We start from the raw sequence: 20,340 nt of genomic DNA, 5'->3' as shown, positions 1-20,340 counted from the left end.
CAGGCCCTAAAGGTCACCCATTCGTCGGATCCCTTTTCGAACTCGCAGACACCGAAGCTGTCCGCGAGAAAGCCATCGCCTGGCGCAAAAAATACGGCCATGTATTCCACACCAAGATCGGCGGAACAGATTACATCTGGCTCTCCTCACCTCAAGCAGTAAAAGACCTGATGGACAAAAAATCAAACATATATTCCTCGCGCGCACCCGCCCCTATGGCCCAAGACGTCTTATCCGCCGGCCGCCGCCAACTCTTCATGCAATACGGACCGAGATGGCGCAGCATCCGCAAGCACAGTCATGCGCTCCTCAACCTAACAGCAAGTACGAACTACCAACCGGTGCAAGACTTCGAAAGCAAAGTCCTACTACAACAACTAATGCGTGACCCCGCCGATTTCATGTCCATCAACCGGCGCTACTCCGCCAGCGTGATCATGCAAGTCACATACGGCTACCGCATACCCAGCTGGGATGACCCGCTCATAAAACGCATCTACGGCGTCATCGACCGTTTCACCGTAAACACTGCACCCGGCGCGTGGGCTATAGATTCCTTTCCAGCGCTAGCCTCGCTGCCACAATGGCTCTTCGGCAACTGGCGCACCCATGGACAGAAGCTTTGTGAACAAGACAGCAAAGTGTACCTCGATCTGTGGAACAAGCTCAAAAAAGATACGGATGCCGGTGTAGCGAAAGACTGCTTCACGAAAACGTTTTATCTGAACGGGCCTGAGAAATCGGGGATCGATGATTTGGCTGCGGCGTATACGTGCGGTGGGCTTATTGAAGCGGGGTCTGAAACCACGGGGTCGACGCTGAATAACTTTGTGCTTTGTATGGTGTTGTTTCCTGAGGCGCAGAAGAAAGCGCAGGAAGAGTTAGATCGGGTGGTTGGCAGGGACAGACTGCCTACGTGGGAGGATGAAGACAAGTTGCCGTATGTGAGGAGCGTGATTAAGGAGGTATTGAGGTGGAGGCCCGTGAACAAGTTTGGCATGCCGCATGCGAGTAGTGAGGATGATTGGTATGAGGGGTGGTACATCCCCAAGGGAAGCGTTGTTGTGCTGAATTGGTGGTAGGTCTACTTTTCCTTCCCCATCATGTTATTGCGTAACGTTTGCTGATTTTTATTACAGGGCGATACACAACGATCCAGCTCTTTGGTCTAATCCCACTGCTTTCGATCCTTCGCGCTATCTAAACTACACTGCGTCTGCGGCACACTACATGAACAGTCCCGATCCTCTGGAGCGCGATCACTTCACCTACGGCGCAGGGCGGCGTGGATGTCCTGGTGTCCATGTCGCTGAACGCTCACTCTTCATAAACGTATCGCGCGTACTCTGGGGGTTCAACCTCAAGAAGAAGAAAGGGAAAGATGGAGAAGAGATGGAAGTCAATACGAAGATGGAGCCAGGGTTTATGAGCGTGCCAGAGCCGTTTGAATGTGACATCAGGCCGAGGAGTGAGGCGCATGCCAAGCTCATGAGGAAGGAAAGCGAGAGGGCAGAAAGGGAAGGACTGAATTATTGACGTGGGTAGTTTGGTATTCATAGAGATGATGGCTGCAAGACAAGTATCTTCGGTACCAAAATCAACCATGACACATCGAGCCTATCCAAACTTGGATATTTGATTGATAAATGACCCGTCCTAGTACCCGGCCCTCTTCGGTGGCTCCTTGTACCCCACATCCCAGATCTTGTCACTCTCCATGCCAATCCACCGCTGACTTTCATTCGGATAATTAACCTGTTGTCTAAAGTAGATGTTCTCCTGCGATAGCTCTACCGCCTGGCCTGTCAAATTGTCGTCCGCTAGGAAAGCGTCCATGGCTTTGTTGACTGTTGACAAAGGCGTGATGTGCTCTTTGGGCCAGCGCGCTGCTACTTCTGGTGGACAGAGATTTGTGGGAATGAAGGCAGGGCAGATTGCGTTGACCGTGATGCCTTCTTTGACGAACACGGGGCCTGAGGCGCGGCATAGACCTATCACGCCGTATTTGCTGGCGGTGTATTGAGGACATTGTGTCATGGAGCTGGAGATTTCGTTAGTCTCTGGTCTCTTCAAATGCTGAGGAGCGTGGGAAAGAACGACTTACTATAACCCCGCCGCACTGCTCGTAGCAACAAACTTGCCCTTTCCTCCACCCGCTTCCTTACTCCTCCTAACATAATACTTGAACAGCCATAGTCCCTGGATAACAGCCTCGAGGTTAACCTCCATAGTCTTGGTGTTCAGCTTTTTAACCAAACCCTCCTCATCTACCTCCTCTTTGTCCATATCCTCGAAGATGTTCTGTCGGTCATCAATACCAGCATTGGCATGACAAAAGTCCAGACGGTTGCCGCCCCATTCATACGCGCGCTTGAAGAGCTGTGCTTGGGACTTGTAGGATGAGACGTCAACTTGGTGGAATATAGCATCGGATCCAAGGGCACTGGCTACGCGCTCGCCGGACGAAGGATTGAGGTCTGCGACAACAACTTTGAAGCCTTTGCTGTAGAGGTGGGTTGCGACTGCTTCGCCGATGCCGGAGCCGGCGCCTGTCACGATGGCTACTGGTTTCGACATTTCGATTCTCGGTGTTTTGCTTCGCTGAAATCGAGATCCAAGGTGTTTTCAAGAATCAATCCTGAGGTTTGTAGGGAGGAAGCTACGATACGCCGTCACACAAGCGTGGTATGCCTTACTACACCATCGCTCTCGCATCTTTGCCGATCGGAAACATTGTCCCGGCTAAGTTGCGCGGCAAACATCGTCGTCGCTGTGCTCATGGGACGTGGGGATGTGCTCGAAGACCCCACATGCTGCACGTCGGGAGTTGTGGCCAGGGCCGAGAGTTTACCCCGCACTAAACTGCATGGGGCGTGCGGGGGTGAAAGCGCTCGGCGGACACTCGCTGGCGACGTGCATTTTCGTTTTCGATGAACCGATGCCGAGATGCATGAGAAATTTGACATTAAAGATAGTTACGCTATCTTTCCTGGTGTCGTAAACAAGCAGGTAGAAGACTCAGGTGCTCAAGACGTGTGTGCCCGATCAAACTTAGAAGCTTCCATTCGTGTCACTACCTACTTCCCCGCAACGAATAGATCCCATGCCGCACTCACCTCATCCAGATCGACGTTTGCTTGTTGCACCAATGTCTCCAACCCGCCAATCTTGCCAGAATCGAGCCCATATACCTTGGTCCGTCCGTCCGCCCACAAACTACCAGCTTTCCCATACGCAAAAGCCACAAAGTCCTCCGCGATTTTCCTGGCCGTCATCTTTGCCTTATCAGGTATATGTTTATTGAAGTTCTGAAACAGGAACACCGCATCAAGCAAATGCACACTCTTCCCCTTAAACATACCATCCCAGGGATTCGACTCAGTAAAGAGATACGAGGCAACCCTCCCCCTGAAAGCGCGCGCGTAGTACGATGCAGGGAGCCCGTACGCGATGTCCGTTCCCAATTCGATAATGGAAGCCATAGCCTCTTCATCTGGAGTTGAAGGTGTGATGTCGTATGCAGACAATATGGCTCCAGCGACCGATGCCGAGAGGTTGCGGGAGAAGGATGTATGGATTGTGGATGCGATCCCAGGGAGACGCGAACTCAGACCCATAAAATAGAAGACGTTTCCGTCATGTGCGCAAGAGCCGACTAACAACTCCTCGCACCAAGTGTTATTTAAGCTCTGGAGCGTACCACTTGATAAGTACGCGAATGAGGGTGCTTCGGGGATAATGTCGCCATCCAGGTATGGAGAGATCGGAATTGTGATTGGTATTTTCTGGACGAGATCTTCGGGACTCATGGCAAGTAATTTCTGGATACGATCATGCGTGGAAGCGTATTCGAGTCCCAGGGCTTGCAGAACGGCGTTGTAAGATGTTTCTGCCACAGCGGGCGACAGTGGCTTGAGCATAATGGGTGTCCCGGACATGCTGATCGCGCGTCTGAACAACGGTTCTTTACAACCCAGATGATGCAATACGGAGGCTGTCTCATATTAGCACACTCCCATTCTGCCTTGAGAGTACGACTTAGAGTAACGTACCAGCACCAGCACTCGCCCCAAACACAGTAACATTCTCCTCATCACCTCCAAAGCCACCGATGAACTTCTGTACCCACTCCAGAGCACACCTCTGATCCCTCAGACTGTTGTTTCCCAGATACCCAGCGCTTCTCAACTCGTCACTCGTCAAATTTCCTGGTGCACCTAGTCGGTAATTCACACTGACGACAATCATCGGCATACCAATATCAGCGCTCATCTTGATAAGACGTGCAGGATCCCATTGTGGCCAAGAGTTTGCGCCCATGATCAAGCCGCCGCCGTGAATGAATACCATGACTGGTAAGACGGCGGCGGCCCCGGTGTGTAGAGATGGGACGGTGATGTTTAGATTGAGACACTCCGAATGGGACATGAGAGTCTCGGGTGCGGCGCCGATGGTGCATTGGATCAGGGTAGATTGCTCGAACGTGCAAAGGTCTGGTGCTGGAGCGCGCGGTCTAGTGTTGTCAGTGTAACAGTTTAGACGGCGGAAGGGAGGAAAGTAACTTGCCCGTATTGTGTAGCATCGACGACCTTGTTGCCATACGAAGTGATGAGTTCGGGCGCAGCGAGCCAGTTCTTCACCTGGGCATACTTGATACCCAGAAACGTTCTCGCACCGTCTTGGTCACTCCCAGCAAAAGTGCCAAAACTCGTTTCAAGAACAGTTGCTTTCGTACCGCCACTCAAAGACATTGTAACTAATACACTGCTTCTATCTATCCTGCTCTTCACGGACTCGACCACCTTATATATACTTTCCTCCTCTACACATTATCCCTTTACCCTTCCAACTACCTTTCATCCACCTAACGTAACTCGACACAGCATTTACCGCGTACCTGCACACTAACCCACCAGGAACGAAGGAAGCGGGTACTTAAGGCGGGCGTAATCCTCCACGCCACATTGAGCGAAGCGCCCACGTGACATCGGCCGAACTCTACGGAATTTGTATACTAAATCACTACGCTATGACCTTCGTCACGTGAATTATCAGTACTGTTGAGACACCTGCCGTGTTCAAACTAGAATAAACTTGATTATACTCGGTATCATACAAAGATAGTGTCATCCATTTGATAACGGACTACGGATGTGGATTATGCCAGCGAATCTTCCGCTAGAGCGCAGAAACTCCTACTGCTAAGCCCACTCTGACTCGAATCATACATTCTCTTTATCATCATATCTGCTGTACTAGAGTTGAATCTAGTACCAGCTAAGAGCCATGCTTCTACAAAGCCGCGCAATTGAAGCTCTTAGCACGATCATTCCAACCCACCTGCGACAGAGCAGAAAACCCAGGCCAATAAAGCTGCAACTCTGCTCCCGTACAGCCTTCGTTCCTGTTTCGATAATCAGCCTAGGTCAAACCAATCGCACGTATTCGGTGGTGTAGAACTACTCACTCATACAAGGTACACCAGTTCCCCTGGTCAGGCCCAGCGGACGACACACCTCGATCACCCCCCGAGAAACGACCGGTGATGGTGGCTGCGTATAGAAATTAGTTATATGCAATAGATATTTGGGTCTGAATGGTATCTTACTGCATTTGCCCCAAGGCTCGGTGTACTTGTAGCAGAAGTTGTCAGGTCTGTCATTGAAACCCCAGTTCTGGCAGAGGTAAAGGCCAGGACTTGCTGCGAGGGATGGTGTGGCCATCATCGCAGCCATGACGAATGGAGTTAGGGAAGGGAGTTGGAAACGCATAGTGAAATTTGGAAGTAGGGTGATGGATCAAGTTTGAGTGGTGAAGTTGCTGTGCTCTTGTTGTTGCGATGATACTGATATCTTTCAAAGGGCTATGAGCTTAAATACTATGGTTCTCTAGGTCACGATGCAACATCCGACACTGCTGCCAAAAGTAACCTGACGTCTGAAGAACCTCAGCTACTCTGCGTGCTGACCTTTTTTGACATCGTATGATGTCAGGATGTTCTTTCTCAGTCGTCCTCCTACCACTCTTCAGATTAGCTCTCACTTACTCTACGTTCAAGAACGAGGTTGTGGCGTCGTTACTTTGAGTTGTACGACACAACTTGTCAGTCCGTCTTTAGCCAAGCCCCTAACAAAGTGACGCAGGTGTAATACCCATCAGCCGCAATTTACGCAATGTAAGACGATCTAGTCCCAGAATGTTGCGATGCAAGACCCAGCCAAGCGATGTTAATGAATTGTTGGTGAGGCTACACCGCCCGAAGTATTTAATTGGGCTAGTGACACCAGGGTGACGGCCACCAATGCAGAATGGTCATGATTCGATGATGAGATGCCAAGATGGCTGACTCTACATTTCTCAGCTTCTCGCTCATTGCTTAGGTTGCATCACCAAATTTCGCAAGAATTGGTAACGCGGTTGACGTAAATTTTTTGGTAGCCCACTGGTTATCCTGCTTAAGCCAAGAGTTTCACGAAATATTGCGAAAGTGAGATGTTTTCGGTATCATCTGGATCACCTTTTTGGGGCTCATGGCAAGATCATTCTGTACATGTTCGTGGGAGAAAGTACACTGTGCGCCGTGATGCTTTGATCGAAGAAAAGACTTTGATCTGGGTGTTGCTTCCTCGGAGATACTCCCTCGAGATATCACTCTACATTCCTCGTATTTATGTTTCAACCTCAAACAAACTATGCCTTAAGCTCAACACTTTTAACAAGCTCCCCACCCAACCGCTTAATCTCATGCACAATGCCCTCTTTATTCGCCTTGATCTCAACATCATCCTTCTTGCTCACAACGGGAACATTGTTCCACCCAGGTTTAACCTTCCAGCTCCTCTGCGCTGTGACAACTGGGTTCCACAGCCCAACGATCTTGTCTAGTGTCTCTGGATCCCAGAACCAGAGCACAGCGTCGCCGTAGATTTCTAGTAGGTCTTGTGCGAAGAGCTGCGGGAGCGGTGGTGTGGCGGGTGATGAGCTGGATGTGGATTTTTGGAGGTCGAGATTCTTGAATTGGGGTGTGGATTTGCGGGGTTTGGTTGGCTTGAGCGTATGTTTTGGGGAGATGGTTATGGTGATGTCGAAGTCGGAGATGCCGGGCGTAAAGAGTGCTTCGGGCAAGACTGTGTTCTGTGCCTTAGCAGCATCTTTGTTGTTGCTAACGTGCTTCAGCAGACCATCTTCATCCGCACGGACAGCCTGTGTGGCCGCCTTTGCCAAGGCCGTTAACCGCGCCGCAACAACCTTTTCAGGCTTCGCTTTATCTGTCCAGGTTGTGCCCTCTTCGTCAAGGTTCGTTGCAGCAAAGAGCACAACGCGGTTCATGGCCGGATCTATGCGACGCCATGCTTCGAAGCGCGTCCGTAGCCGGTCAAGATCTTCAGACTTCATGCCCTTGGATGTGGTGTCCTCCAGATCTGCGGGATTTGCGGAGAACGTTGTCGAGAAATCAACTATCAACGGGACGTGTCTCCAGTCCCATCGGCTTATCCATGACAGGGTCCGTAGGAAGCCAGTGGTTGCAGTTGTGGGTACAGGCCATGGGTGTGGCTGCAGGAATGTGCGGATGACGAGAAGCTCGATAAGCTCGGGTGAGAAGTGCGGAGCCAGAAGGTGCGATGCAAACCATTTCTTCGTCAACCGTATGGCTGGCGAGAGGGCCAAGAAACGGGTACATAACGTCTGTAGTACCTGCGAATGCATAGGGGACTGAACAAATTCGCGCTTGTACAATGCTAGAGAGGCAGCAGCGGATTCTCTTGAAGGACCGTCCAGTGACTTGTCCTTAATCTGGCGCTCGAACAGCGTAGGTTCACGGTCGTGGTATATGCGGATACGGAATGTGAAGCCTGCAGCGACGGTAATATCGAGGAATGCTTGGTTCTGGGCTGGTTGTGATGGGTTTTCCATGCCTACGCGAGCCACGTAGCCAGATTCTAGCTTTGATAGAAGCTCGGCTAGCCTGAGCAGGAAAGCGATCTTGGTCCGTTGTATGGCGCATAGATCGTCCGGCCAGCGACCAGAACCCTCGAACTGCAATACGACAGAGGCTGGAGCATGACCTGCAGCTGGAACATCAACGGACGCATACCGGAGCTGTGGGTCAGCCGCCCTCAGATGGCGAAGTCGAAGCGGAAGCTCTTCCAAATCTCGGATGTCCTTCTCCATAGCACTGAAAGCGTTCATGATGGGTAAGAATGGCGCGGTCCCAGATTGTCCCTGCATGCGACCAGCAGGGATGAGGTGTCCGAATGAATCGCTCGAAAACGTGACTGATTCCGCGACCTTCTTACCCACGTGCTTGCCAAGGATGTAAAGTACGATGTGTTCAATCACAGACACAGATGCGTCCTTGACAGCCCAGACGACACTCTCAAGAATACTGCCGTCTTTGAAGCGCCTGAGCTCCGCTTTCTCGCCCCAAAACTTTCTGAATGCGGCAGCTTCCTGTTTGTTCTCGGCAGAAGGACCGTGGTCGACAGTACGAGTGGCGTTGGCGGGATCAGTAGCGAAGTTGACAAGTATGCTTCTGCTTTGCTTCTCCTGTGGGCGTCGCGAGGATATCGACCAAGACTCTTCTTCGGCCATGGTAAACGACAGAGCCGTGATGCGGTCAGTAAGAGCGCGAGTCAGACTGCTGTGTATCTTCTTGCAAGTTTCGTGGAATTGTTGGTCGTACTCCTCGCCAGCGGTGTCAAGGCCAAGCGATGCAAGAGGTATTTCAAGTGTAGCATCGTAACGGTACTTCAACAACTCGGTCTTCAGGATGAAGGCCGCATCGAAGTGGTCGAACACGGAGTCACTCAGCATATCGACAGTGGCTTTCGCCTCGGACCGTAAGCGCGAGTAAGACCATGGGGTCATTTTGAAAAGGACGTTTTGTCCTCGGGGACCGTCAAAAACGACAGGCGCAGTCTCCGCCTTGGGTACGGTGATGTTGGTGGCTTGGAAGATGAACGGTTTCTTCGTAAGGTCGCCTCGAGACAAGAATTGCAAAGTCGATTTGAACAGTTGATAGCTGCTGAATCCAGAAGAGACAGATTGTGCGCCGGTACCTGCATTTGGCTGCAGGAGAATAGCCATGATTGCAGCCCATTCAAAGTTTCCGAAACCTCCCTTGCGAATCTGGCTACCGAAGCCACGCTGCTTCAGCCAAACACGTCCAAGTATACAAGCGTCCTTGAACGCATCAGCTCTCGAGGCGGCGCCGTGGAGAAGCTTGAGGTAGGCTGTGACGTTGGCATCCGATTGTAATGTGTTGTTGTAGAATGGCGTTGGAGTGAGGGTCTTGGTGGAGGCTTCATCGTCACTGCCCTTTGGTCGCACGCAGTTCGAGGTGGGTAGGAGTTTGTTCGGCGGAAAGGTGTTCTCTGGTAGCGCGACCAGAATGTTGATCTGGCACTTGGAGCTCGAGAAGTCGTCCGCATCGCCGTTTCCGCTCGGTCGCACGGTCAAGACAGGCTGAAGCTGATTTCCGTTCAGAGTATCGAAGAAGAGTTGAAACTTATGCTCCTTCGAGGCCTTGATACCAGCAGCCAGACAAGCCAGGTAGTACGAGCGCTTGTAAAAGTATCGGTGATTCAGGTAATCCTTGTCTGTAAACAGACTCTTGGGCATTGTCACAACCAGATCAATTGACATGCCTTCGTTGTGTCGAGTCGCGGTTTTGAGTGGGTAGCTGCCGGTCGCGTTGATGCTCGCAGGTCGTTCGTACTGCAGCTTGTACAGGGCGTCTTTGGGAGGGCGAGGACTGGGGAACGGCACAGCGACACCGGCTGACTTGAGCGCTTTCTCGGCTTCAGCAATCTACGATTGATTAGCTTGTGTTGACCCCATCAGAACCATTCTTCGCATACTGGCAACGGCTCGCGGCTAGGTATCTGCTCGATGATGGTCTTGAGGGTGCGCATCGCGTTCTCTGCGGGAGCCTCCTTCTTGCCGTACTTCAGCTTGACCTGATCTAAGAGCTCGTCTAGCTGGAGCTTGAACATGTTCGACTTGAAGGATTCCGCAGTGTATACGCCGTCCTGCAGGCTCGGCGCAGGTCTCTTGGGCGGCTTGGACGCGCTCGTCGCTTTGCCGGCAGTCGTCTGCTTTCTGCTCTCGTGGACGTCCTCTACTTCTTCGAAGTCGTTTTCTTCCTCCTCGCTCATGTCCTCGTCATCGTCATCCTGGACCTCTTCTGCGCTGTCCATCTCGGCATCGCTATGATCGAGCGCATCCTCGGCATCGCTGCCGTCCAGCGCGACTCCACCATTGTCGCCGTCGAAGTCGGCGAAACTGCCTTCACTGCCGTCCTCCGAGTCGCTGTGCTCGAGCTTTCTTCGTTTAATCGCGGGAGGTGCCATGGTGGTGGTTCGTAAGGTGTGAGCGCATGTGACGCGAAATTTCTCTGGGACTTTTGGGAGCGGATGCTTATCGATAAGCAGGGATTAGGTATGGCGCGTTCTTACATCACACCCCTCCTTGACAGCTCCACGAGCTCCTCACTGGGCGCGCTTGCCACATGTACACCGGTGCAGTCGCGCTGCATGCATTATGAGCTCTTGACACACATAATCGCGTTAGTCTCAAGCTTGTCTGCTACTTGACATATATGAGCATACCTCTATCTAACTAAACCATTTCCAATCCTCCTGTTTCCCTAGTACTACTCTTCACGGTGCCGTTCATCACTAAGCTCAACCGCCTACGCGGGCCTTCCCTCTTCTTCAAGCTCCCAACTGTAACCACGCAGAGTAAAGTCTTCAGCATGGCTTGGCGAAGCTCTGGAGAGACTAACGAAGCTCTGATTACCAATCTTGTAAAGAACAACTTGATCGGGTCTGACCGTGTCAGAGATGCCATGCTACGGGTAGGGCTGCGAGTGTTCGATGAGCCAATATCCTCATGTATGGTAACAGTCGCTAGGTTGATCGCGCGCACTTTGCCCCAGCCAAACCGTACGAAGACTGTCCTCAGCCTATAGGCCACAAAGCCACCATCTCCGCACCACACATGCACGCTTCAGCGTGCGAGTCACTCCTCGACTATCTCCAGCCCGGAGCCAGAGTCCTAGATGTCGGTTCCGGCTCGGGCTACCTCACCGCTGTCCTCGCCAATCTCGTTGCGCCCAACGGAACTGTCATTGGCATCGATCACATCCAGCCACTGAACGACATGGCGAATGCGAATATGGGCAAGTCAGAAGAGGGGCGGAAGATGTTGGGATCGGGACAAGTCAAGTTTGTGACGGGCGACGGGCGAAAAGGCTGGGCCGAGGGCGCGCCGTACGATGCTATTCATGTTGGGGCTGCAGCAGCTTTGCACCACGAGGCGTTGACCGATCAGCTGAAAGCTCCGGGCCGGCTGTTCGTTCCGGTCGCAGAAGGCGGGACGCAGCATATCTATGTCATCGACAAGAACAAGGACGGAAGTCTTGAGCGGCAGAAGCTGTATGGTGTGCAGTATGTGCCGTTGACGGATGCGCCCGTGTAGGATGAGATTGAATTCGAAGGGTAGCGTAGTCTCTAAAGCCGTCTTGTACAACTACTGTCCCACCAGCCCCTCGAACAACTCGTCCCGTCTCCTCCGTAGCTCGTCAAGCCTGACCTCCAGCTTGCCCACTTCTTTCCTGGCAGCCTCTTTGTCAGCAGGCAGGCCACCAAACTCTGCGACTTGCGTTTCTAAGCCTTCTACTCGTTCTCGCAGCTCATCCAGAGCCTTCTGCTGCTCCAACATGTCGGTTATAGCCTCGGCAGATCCAACGTTCTTGGACCCCGGCGTCATGTTTCGCGATTGCGACGACTGGAGTGACGAGAGCTTGTCTTCGTGTTCGCGGATCTTGGTGCGTAGGTGCTTAACCTGACGCGTTTGCTCCGTCGTCTGGCGCTGGAGGTTGGACGGCGTTGCGAAGGCGGGATTCGTTTGGAGCTCGTGGAGCTGAGTTCGAAGGAGGGCTTGCTGTTTGTCCAGGTAGCTTTGCAGCGTGTGGATGTGCTGCAGCTGGTTCGTGAGGTTCTGCGAGGCGATCGTGTGCTGTATGAGAGCATGCGCGATGCTCTCGGGGTTGGCGGTCGGTAGGTTGAGAGCTACGGCTGTAGACGCGAGTGCATCGAGCGCTTGTTCACCTTCGGGGGTAAGGCTCGCTTTCAGCCCGGACAGGATGCGTTCATCGACTTCGTTTCTGGGGACCTACCGTTGTGAGCCGGGTGCTCGGTGCGCGGCAGCTGATGCGGACCTGCAGTTCTCATACCTCGTCCAGCTCCTTCAATGCCTCCCTCTCTAGGCGCTCCATGACTGTCCTCTCCTCGTCCGCGCGCTCATTTGCCATGGACAGCTCACGGAGTACCTTGAGCGTTTCCTCGGTGCGCTCGAACGTCGGCACCGTACGCCCAGCATACTTGTATGACAGCCATGAGTCGATGTGCGCCCAGTCCTGGGCTTGTGCGCGTTGCTGACGCGCTTTGGACGGCGAGAAGAGGTCGGAAGGGGTGAGATTGTCCATGGTCGTGCTCGCAGTGCTCTGGTGTCTGGCTATCGAGAGCTAGGCTGAACCCTTACAGAAGAAAGCAACGCCAAAGTGGGGCCAGTGCGAGTGTGAACGGGCTCAGATGCCCCAGTCGAGGGTGCATATGTGGATGCGCTGACGTTCCGGCCTGCCAATGCGACGCGGAGAAAGTGACGGTGCATTATCGATAACCTTAAATTTCCTACCCAAGTGCCGAAGTCGGAGCTAATCGGCTTTTGGAATAAGCCATGGTGCAATTGGAGTCATTGCGCCATTACATCTCATTTACTTGCCCCGTTACTGGTGTCTTCGCTATTCTCTAGTCCTGCCTTACCACACTTTCCTCGGTCGTGCTTGCAACATGTCGCCAATGGTCCTGGAGAACGACGTAGAAGTCGGAGAGAGTCTGCCACCAGCAACCGAGCACGTGCGTCCAACTTCACTCCTGGCTACTATACCATAGGCTGATAAGAGGCAGGCAGTTAGTGTGTCACTGCCGACATGGCGGGCAAACGTTGGATATGAAGAGGGTGAAGAATGGGTCATCAGCAAAATGAAGACTGGCTATCCTAGGTACCGTGTGGCGAGGCAGATGGCGAACGTAGACTAACCACGAGAAGATTCTTCATACATAAGATTATACAAGCCTTTGCGGCTGCAATTGTCGAGAAGCATGGCAAAGAGGGGGAGAGTGCAATGCTGTTCCCTACAAACGCCACCGCATCGAGGTGTCAAGAATTCTTCCTACGACAAGCACCTGACCTGGATGCGTCACAAGTTCGGATTCTCGATCTCGTACCAGCAGCTGAGAGGGCTCGTTCTGAAGAACTGCAAATCATATCACCAAGAGTATCAGCCGTGCTCTTCCCGAAAGATCGCTTCAACATCGCAAAGGCGTTCTGGCAGCACTCCGGCGATGGCGTCTCAAGTCGAAGAGCAGAGTACTGCTCCCAGCTCTTCAAGGAGGGTATCTTAGTAGAAGCCTCCACAATTAATCAGCCAGCAAGAGTGTGCAAGGGTCCCAGGCGGTATCAGAAGCAGACCTCGATTGATCTGGGCAATTTAGACAATTTCGCTAACGGCAACGGAGAAGTCCAAGATCCTACGCAATTCGTCGAGGAGAGATTTGGACGCAACTTGGATCTCTCAAAAACCAAGAATGCAAAGTTAGCCATTCGAAGGCGCATTGCAGGGTCATTGACTGCGGACGTTAGCTTGACAGAAGCGATGACCCTGCATCATGACGCAGCGAGGAAAAGGCCGATAGCCGGCTTCTCTGAAGACGACGTCTATCTATATCCCACGGGAATGAGCTCCATCTTCAACGCCCACCGGAATCTACTCAGAGCAAAGGGCTCAAAGAGAGCCATCGTCTACGGGTAAGTTTCGCCAATCGCACTTCCATACCCCACTAATATAGTTAGCTTCCCATACATCGACACCCTGAAAATCACCGAAAAGTTCGGTCCTGGTTCGCAATTCTATGGCTTCGGTTCATCAGAAGAGCTGGACGACCTTGAGCAACGATTAGAAGGTGGTGAAAGATTCGTCGCTCTCTTCACCGAGTTCCCTGGGAACCCGTTGCTCAGATCCCCAGACCTAGAGCGCATACGCAAACTAGCCGACCAATATGATTTCTGCGTAGTAGTAGATGAGACTATTGGCAATTTCATCAATGTTAATGTCCTGCAGTATGCGGACGTCGTGGTCAGCAGTCTGACCAAGGTATTCAGCGGAGATAGCAATGTAATGGGTGGAGGGTGAGCATCAATCCTGGCCACTGCCGAAAGACACTTACTAACACGGAACACAGACTTGTGCTCAACCCCAAAGCAAAGAACTATGCCCTCCTCAAGCGCACATGGGAAGAAGACTATGAAGATAACCACTGGGCTGAAGACAGTATCTTCCTCGAGCGCAACAGCCGTGACTTTGTCTCGAGAATCGATCGTATCGGTACCAACGCCGAAGCCATCTGCGACGTACTCAGCGGACATCCCCGTGGTTAGTACCTTCTTCATACTCTCACATCCCCTCACGCACCTTAATCCAACACCCATCTAACACCACCCTAGTCAAACAAGTAAACTACCCCAAAACGTCACCAACGCGCCCCTTCTACGAAAAATGCCGCAACCCCTCCGGGGGCTATGGCGGCCTCCTCTCCGCCACCTTTCACACAAGAGCCGACGCTATCGCCTTCTTCGACAACCTTGATACCGTCAAGGGACCCAGTCTGGGGACAAACTTTACGCTCAGCTCGCCGTATGTGATTTTGGCGCATTATGGCGAGTTGGATTGGTGTGCGAAATGGGGTGTTGAAGCGGATTTGATTCGGTTTAGTGTCGGACTGGAGGAGACGAGCAAGTTGGTGGAGACGTTCAAAAGGGCGCTGGATGCTATCCCTGATGCACAGTAGTATATTGGTTGGTTTAACGTCGGGAATATCTTGTGCGAGTAACAATGCAAACCGATCATTCAATATGACATAGCATGAAATCCGAGGCAGTCGTCGCACTCAAGGTCTTTGTCTGCTTACCTGGGTGGTTCTTTCCCGTCTGAGCGGTAACATGGAGATATGATCTGAGTTCTCTCCGTTTGGCAGCGACGAACATGAAACGGGAGGTAGTACCTTCCGCCTCCCATCTTCTCTACGGATCTGCGAGCGACAAAGCAGCAGCATTCGCTTCTTCTTCTGGTTTTCGCGCTCGAGCCTAAGCGGTCTTCTCGCGCAGGACTTGGATTGCGTATATTGGGAGCAGCATTCTCTTCTTGGTCAGCCAGCAGATGTTATGTGTCATCAGAGTGGGCTACGCGTTGATATGACATGGCTGGTAGTAGGATCTACAATTCTGCTACCGGGTTCAACTTTCAGACTGATGCGTTTCGATCTCCGCGGATAATGCCGTGCCCTCAGATCTGTACTGATGGACAGTTTTCTTGACATTGTCTAAGCATCGATCGATAAGTTGACGTTGAAGTGTGTGTGTGTACCCAAACTCCGTCTTTCTTGTTGCGAGTGGCGTACTGGGCTATTGCACGACGTTGTGAAATCTGCTGAGGCACTAATTTCGGTTAGTTTTCTTTCCAGAGTATCTTTTGCTTAGGAGCAGTATATCGTCAAAAAGTCCTAGTGGTGCCACTGGTCGAGTAGACGGGACTTTGTTCGTTCAAGATGGAAGCAAATTGTCTGACAGAAGTTTCCGACAGTTTGTCATCAAGGCATGAACACGTCATACTGGGCTGATGACAAGAGCTTGGATGTACGAAATCGCGGTCATCTCTGCCGTTGATGAAGAGCGCATTTACAACGAGTCAGCAGTGAACTCGCGTATTCTCGATGGGAACCAGTTTAGCAATAGCCCCTCCCACCCCATCTGTGACGTTGCGTTGGTGATCGCCACAAAGATTTCCCATAACACTTACGCCTGCTTAGGCGTGTTCTGCGGCACACACTTGTTAATCCTTAGGGCCCTGATATAACCGATGTATCGTCACCCTTGACTTCCTCCCGCATGGGTACCTGCGGGCCCGGCGCTCATGTCGCAAACACTGGTCGTTGTAGTCCACGTGCATTCATTGGTTCGCAAAACCTGCCTGGGCTTTTGCTTGACGGTAAGGTAAACCGTTTACCTATCCTGAGGGTCTGGGGGTCTGGGGCGGTTGGGCGCTTCCGAGAATCCGAAGTGAAGCGCAGTGCGGTGGGCCTAAGAAGGTTGTGATTTGACGTACTCATTTGCGAAAGCGAGTTCTAATATAGACTAATGCCGGGAATTGGGTGAAGTCTCTGGAGGACAGCTGTTCGTCGTTAAGCCTATATTGACTGATGGTGAAAGGGACGTTTCACACATCTGTGTAGGTGCCCATACAGCTGGCATGTTAGGGGGTTCGTAAAACTAGCCGCCTGGCGTTGTCGCTACTCATTGATCTGAGCACGTAGGATCTTCTACGCCAGCAACTCAGAGCGCTGACGGGCCCTCCCCGCTTGTAGACGTATGGATGAACAAGTTACTTGTCACTGGTGCTGCGAACCTGCGCAGAACCCACCTCGCTTAAAGAAGCTCATCTGGGTCACTATAGTATCCATGATCCATGGCAGAGAAGCTATGATCTCCAAGGTCGAAAATAGTGTGACCCGTTAGGTGTAGGAGGTATCGTATGAGGAATGTGACAACTGTGATTGTAGTGCGATAACGGTAGTGCGGAGACTATAGCCCCTGCGCCCGGCCAGGGCGATCCTAGATCATCCTGGTTTCGCATGAACTTCCAAGATTCGCCCCGTGCCACGGCAAGTACATCGTTCCATCTGATCGTTAGGCGTCCCAGCGGCCAGAAGTCATATGTTTATATAGTTGCATCCGGGGCTGAGCCTTAAGTGGCGGGGCGTTAGGACTTAGGTCGCCGTTATGCTAACGCCGAACAACAACGAAGATAGCGGCGGGTAGCGTGCGGCTGTGGGTAACAGCAATGTCTTCATCCATAAGCGGCTATCTCGTGTATTGAGGCCAGTGTCCCCGGTGGTACGAGCGCTCAAATTAGGTGATGGGCATGCATGGATGCCAGAGCTAGGATGAAGCCGAACAGTTCCAAGGTCGCTGCCGGCGCCGGCAGGCATCTTCTGCGCGGTCGCGGATGGACGAAGTCGGCTTAAGTCGACCCCGACGCAGTGGATCCACGCAAAATTGACCCGCTTCGAGTTCGAGAACGGGCGGCATGTGATTTGTCTTTTTAATGAGAGGCTGTTCAGGAGGGAAGCGTAGAGTTGCAATTGGAAAAGCGACCCATGACTGCGGCCAATCAACGAAACCTTGGCACTCGTAGTAGCGGCTACGACTTTCTTCAGACAGTAGCTGTGCTCGCATTCATTGCTTTGGCCACAGTTCTGAGGAGCCGAACTCCAGTCTCCACAACTACATCAAGAGACGAGCTTCTCTTTAAAGTGGGCCCGCGATGTCTATCGTGAACGGCGGCACCGCGTGCCCCTCCGAAACGCGCGGACACCTAAGCATCCCACCTCGGTTTCAATCACCTTCCTTCGAACTCGCGTACAGAAAGCCACACAACTGCTTCTGAGACTTCGAGATAGATTCCAGAAGTTCCGACTCTGTAGGCGTGCCGCCTTGTTCTTGTCTTACACATTAACGGCAGCGCTTCCGAAAGACAACGGGCCGCTTAGGCATTGCCCAGCACGTGCTCGGACGACTCTGCAGCGAGCCAAATTTAGAACCGCACAATGAGCTGTGCATCGGCAGAGCATGACACGCGATTTGAGTTGATGAGCAGCATATTCTCGTGGCTCTCGTGGCAGTGCCAGTAATATTCGAGATGAAGCTGGGCTTACGCCACTCCTTTTTCGATTGCATGTTACCAGACAACACCCACATTCTGTCTATCGTGCATTATTGAGGCCCACCCGCGGCTAACATAGAGGGATCTGACAGGTCATTCCTAAGACCATACTTAACGCGGTATGGCTCCTCGTCACAGGCGCGGGATCATGAGCGCCACCAACCCTCTGCTTGGTGAATGAGGCTTCCATCCACGCCAGTATTCGTGGCTCCGCCAACGCTACTTGCGGCGATGGCATCACTCTCGAATTGACAGGGGCTGGCTTTCGGACCAGTGGTGGGGGTTTACGGCGAAGACGTCGTCGGCAGACCAGCAGGCATACCTGCTTTCATCCATCCTAGAGAGTCGCGCAATTCTCGCTGGTGCGTGGATACCCCGGCCCAGACCTGCCAGGCACCCATCGCGGGTGCACGTCCTGTGGCTAGTCAACGGTCGGAGGGCTTGGGTTCAATACCAGGATACCAATCCTTCGAGGCTCCAACCAGTCCGCAGCCGCAAAGCCGGCTCTGTTGCTGTTGGACCATGGAGCTCAGATGCTCTGTTCCTGTGCGTCCAGCTTCCCCCATGTAGGGCGCAGACCATCAAATGTCAAGGCCGGATACATGATTCTGCCTCGCAGTCAAGTTGCCATAAGGCTGGTATAATCCCTCCCGGCGGGCCGTACTCAGGAATGCAAACGTACGTCAACCCCACTGGTACCTTCCGCATCAAATGTTGCCTTTCCATTATTGAACATGACCCATCGGTCTCCCAAACCACATCAACCCAAGACGACGACCATCTCACGAAGACTTAAGGACCGTGCCGACCAAAACCTATCTGTTCAGCCACCAGAAATTCCACAAATAAGAGGAGCTCGCTCCCACCGTGCCGCAAACTTGCAAACGCCCCGCCACAATCCCATTGATTATCAGACGCCCGGGTCGCACCCACTTTCGCTAGCTTGGAATACTTCACACGTTCTCGAAGACATTCCACCTGACAGCACCTTCCATTTATTGACCTCTGATCAAGACAGGTCTCCCGACTCGTCTCTTGCGCAAATAACATATCCTGCACACCACGAGTCACTCCAAGACTCAAACTCAGTACCTGCGCATAGCGTTGGCTCACAGACGCTGCGCACTCCGCCCAGCCAGCCCAGCCGAGCGCCGACCTTTTTCCCATCGCCATTAACGTCTGTTTCTGGTAGCCACGACCCCGAGCTACAACTCCCGGTCGACGTCGGGCAGTCGGACGATTCGTTCTTAGAACTGCGAGATATGAGGTATATTACTCTATGAGCCCTGAAGAATTGAGCATGTTCTGATATCGATAGCACCTTGGGCTTCATGATGCCATCTTCGCAGTACGGAATGGGCCACTACGGCTCTCCACAGACGTCTTACTCGTCGGGCTACCCACCTCTGCAATCTTACGCAGAACCAAGATCGTCAGCCTCAAATCCATACAGCTCGTCTTATGCTTCGAGTCCGCTGCCAAATGAAAGCCAGCAAAGAAGATCCGATCAACACACCATTCTACCGCCTTATCAGCCTCAGCATCCCTCTCTTCCGCGTAGCCCCTACCAGCAGCACCAGCCTGTTGATTCGATGCGAGGGCATGCATCTCCGATGTCTTCTACGGTCCATTCCTACTCATATTCGGCCCCGCACAATAGTGTTCCCAGCCAGTCGATGGGAAGCAATTCTTACTCGCCGTAAGTCAAATCAAGCGCCTAGCGAAGCTTTCCACTGATTGCAGAAAGTCCACAGCCGTACCCTCCAACTACTTACGGTACTAGCGAATTTCATCCACTGCCCACTATGTACCCTCCAACTTCTACGACACCTGCCGCGTATCCATCGTACGAGTCTTCGCAGAGTGGACCGCCGCCTGGTGGTCCAGTACCTCCACTGTCTTCGTCGCCAAGCACGCAAGGCAGTGCAATGCAGCCACGTGTTGTGAATTCTAGACCGAAGCCCCAATGCTGGGAGCACGGGTGTAATGGACGGCAGTTCTCTACGTTCAGTAACCTTTTACGACATCAACGAGAGAAGTCAGGGACCGCCTCGAAAAGCTCATGCCCTAGGTGTGGAGCCGAATTCACGCGGACTACTGCAAGAAACGGACACATGGCCCACGATAAGTGCAAGCCAAGAAGAGCGTCTGAAACGAGTGGGTAGATGAATCCTGCATCTCATCGCTCGATCAATCTAGAACTATCCAGTTCAAGGACAGCAAAAGAAGGTGCAGCTTGACCTAGGTGTAATACCCAAGCACAAAATGTCACAGCCTGGCCAAGGACATTAGGCTTCGCCTCGATATCATGCAGCATCGGCACGCCCAGGTAGAAGCATGCCAGTTGGCGACCATACCATTGTGTGCCGCTTCCCAAATTGGGATTCGACCCGCAGGACACTCGAAGCTTCCAAAGGGCGCATCCTTACACTGTAGAAGTCGTAGCTACGACTTGTCTCGTACGCTTTAGGCCTCCGCACAGTCCCGTCTCCGTCACG

At 52.5% G+C, this 20,340-nt stretch overlaps 9 protein-coding genes across 9 annotated transcripts; 4 read left to right on the top strand and 5 right to left on the bottom strand.

Moving 5' to 3' along the window:
- Window positions 1-32: 32 nt before the first annotated feature.
- BKA58DRAFT_313291 (cytochrome P450) lies at window positions 33-1,536 on the top strand (the record flags this gene model as incomplete). The annotated part of the gene is made up of 2 exons (XM_046167425.1): window positions 33-1,078; window positions 1,140-1,536. Coding segments are annotated over 2 exons (1,443 nt in total), but the record flags the coding sequence as incomplete, so codon positions are not given.
- On the bottom strand, window positions 1,384-2,786 carry BKA58DRAFT_360046 (uncharacterized protein). The gene is made up of 2 exons (XM_046168745.1): window positions 2,105-2,786; window positions 1,384-2,041 (listed from the first exon to the last, which is right to left on the bottom strand). Exons 1-2 carry the CDS (start codon window positions 2,575-2,577, stop codon window positions 1,657-1,659), a joined length of 858 nt encoding a protein of 285 aa, XP_046026895.1. The 5' UTR covers window positions 2,578-2,786; the 3' UTR covers window positions 1,384-1,656.
- A 291-nt stretch (window positions 2,787-3,077) lies between these two features.
- Window positions 3,078-4,911, bottom strand: BKA58DRAFT_468953 (carboxylesterase-like protein; the record flags this gene model as incomplete). Its single annotated transcript, XM_046175131.1, has 3 exons — window positions 4,567-4,911; window positions 4,053-4,513; window positions 3,078-3,994 (listed from the first exon to the last, which is right to left on the bottom strand). Exons 1-3 carry the CDS (start codon window positions 4,749-4,751, stop codon window positions 3,078-3,080), a joined length of 1,563 nt encoding a protein of 520 aa, XP_046026894.1. The 5' UTR covers window positions 4,752-4,911.
- Window positions 4,912-5,205: 294 nt separating this feature from the next.
- Window positions 5,206-5,771, bottom strand: BKA58DRAFT_456931 (uncharacterized protein; the record flags this gene model as incomplete). Its single annotated transcript, XM_046174615.1, has 3 exons — window positions 5,206-5,404; window positions 5,468-5,552; window positions 5,609-5,771. 3 exons carry the CDS (start codon window positions 5,769-5,771, stop codon window positions 5,293-5,295), a joined length of 360 nt encoding a protein of 119 aa, XP_046026893.1. The 3' UTR covers window positions 5,206-5,292.
- Window positions 5,772-6,690: 919 nt separating this feature from the next.
- Window positions 6,691-10,352, bottom strand: BKA58DRAFT_314331 (Nrap protein; the record flags this gene model as incomplete). Its single annotated transcript, XM_046167473.1, has 2 exons — window positions 6,691-9,810; window positions 9,861-10,352. The coding sequence occupies 2 exons, from the start codon at window positions 10,350-10,352 to the stop codon at window positions 6,691-6,693; spliced, it is 3,612 nt and encodes a 1,203-aa protein (XP_046026892.1).
- Window positions 10,353-10,676: 324 nt separating this feature from the next.
- BKA58DRAFT_164564 (protein-L-isoaspartate O-methyltransferase) lies at window positions 10,677-11,507 on the top strand. Its single transcript, XM_046165051.1, has 2 exons — window positions 10,677-10,858; window positions 10,915-11,507. The coding sequence occupies exons 1-2, from the start codon at window positions 10,757-10,759 to the stop codon at window positions 11,479-11,481; spliced, it is 669 nt and encodes a 222-aa protein (XP_046026891.1). The 5' UTR covers window positions 10,677-10,756; the 3' UTR covers window positions 11,482-11,507.
- On the bottom strand, window positions 11,507-12,664 carry BKA58DRAFT_164545 (uncharacterized protein). The gene is made up of 2 exons (XM_046165050.1): window positions 12,239-12,664; window positions 11,507-12,177 (listed from the first exon to the last, which is right to left on the bottom strand). The coding sequence occupies exons 1-2, from the start codon at window positions 12,488-12,490 to the stop codon at window positions 11,533-11,535; spliced, it is 897 nt and encodes a 298-aa protein (XP_046026890.1). The 5' UTR covers window positions 12,491-12,664; the 3' UTR covers window positions 11,507-11,532.
- Window positions 12,665-12,854: 190 nt separating this feature from the next.
- BKA58DRAFT_456926 (pyridoxal phosphate-dependent transferase) lies at window positions 12,855-15,355 on the top strand (the record flags this gene model as incomplete). Its single annotated transcript, XM_046174614.1, has 6 exons — window positions 12,855-12,920; window positions 12,957-13,066; window positions 13,114-13,872; window positions 13,918-14,253; window positions 14,307-14,497; window positions 14,569-15,355. The coding sequence occupies 6 exons, from the start codon at window positions 12,855-12,857 to the stop codon at window positions 14,910-14,912; spliced, it is 1,806 nt and encodes a 601-aa protein (XP_046026889.1). The 3' UTR covers window positions 14,913-15,355.
- Window positions 15,356-18,494: 3,139 nt separating this feature from the next.
- Window positions 18,495-20,225, top strand: BKA58DRAFT_164472 (uncharacterized protein). The gene is made up of 3 exons (XM_046165049.1): window positions 18,495-19,109; window positions 19,161-19,541; window positions 19,590-20,225. The coding sequence occupies exons 1-3, from the start codon at window positions 18,577-18,579 to the stop codon at window positions 20,005-20,007; spliced, it is 1,332 nt and encodes a 443-aa protein (XP_046026888.1). The 5' UTR covers window positions 18,495-18,576; the 3' UTR covers window positions 20,008-20,225.
- Window positions 20,226-20,340: the final 115 nt, after the last annotated feature.

Source organism: Alternaria rosae, assembly GCF_020736505.1.
Source record: "Alternaria rosae strain MPI-PUGE-AT-0040 chromosome Unknown BKA58scaffold_4, whole genome shotgun sequence".
Lineage (NCBI taxonomy): Eukaryota > Fungi > Ascomycota > Dothideomycetes > Pleosporales > Pleosporaceae > Alternaria > Alternaria rosae.
This window is presented reverse-complemented; position numbering and strand designations above follow the sequence as displayed.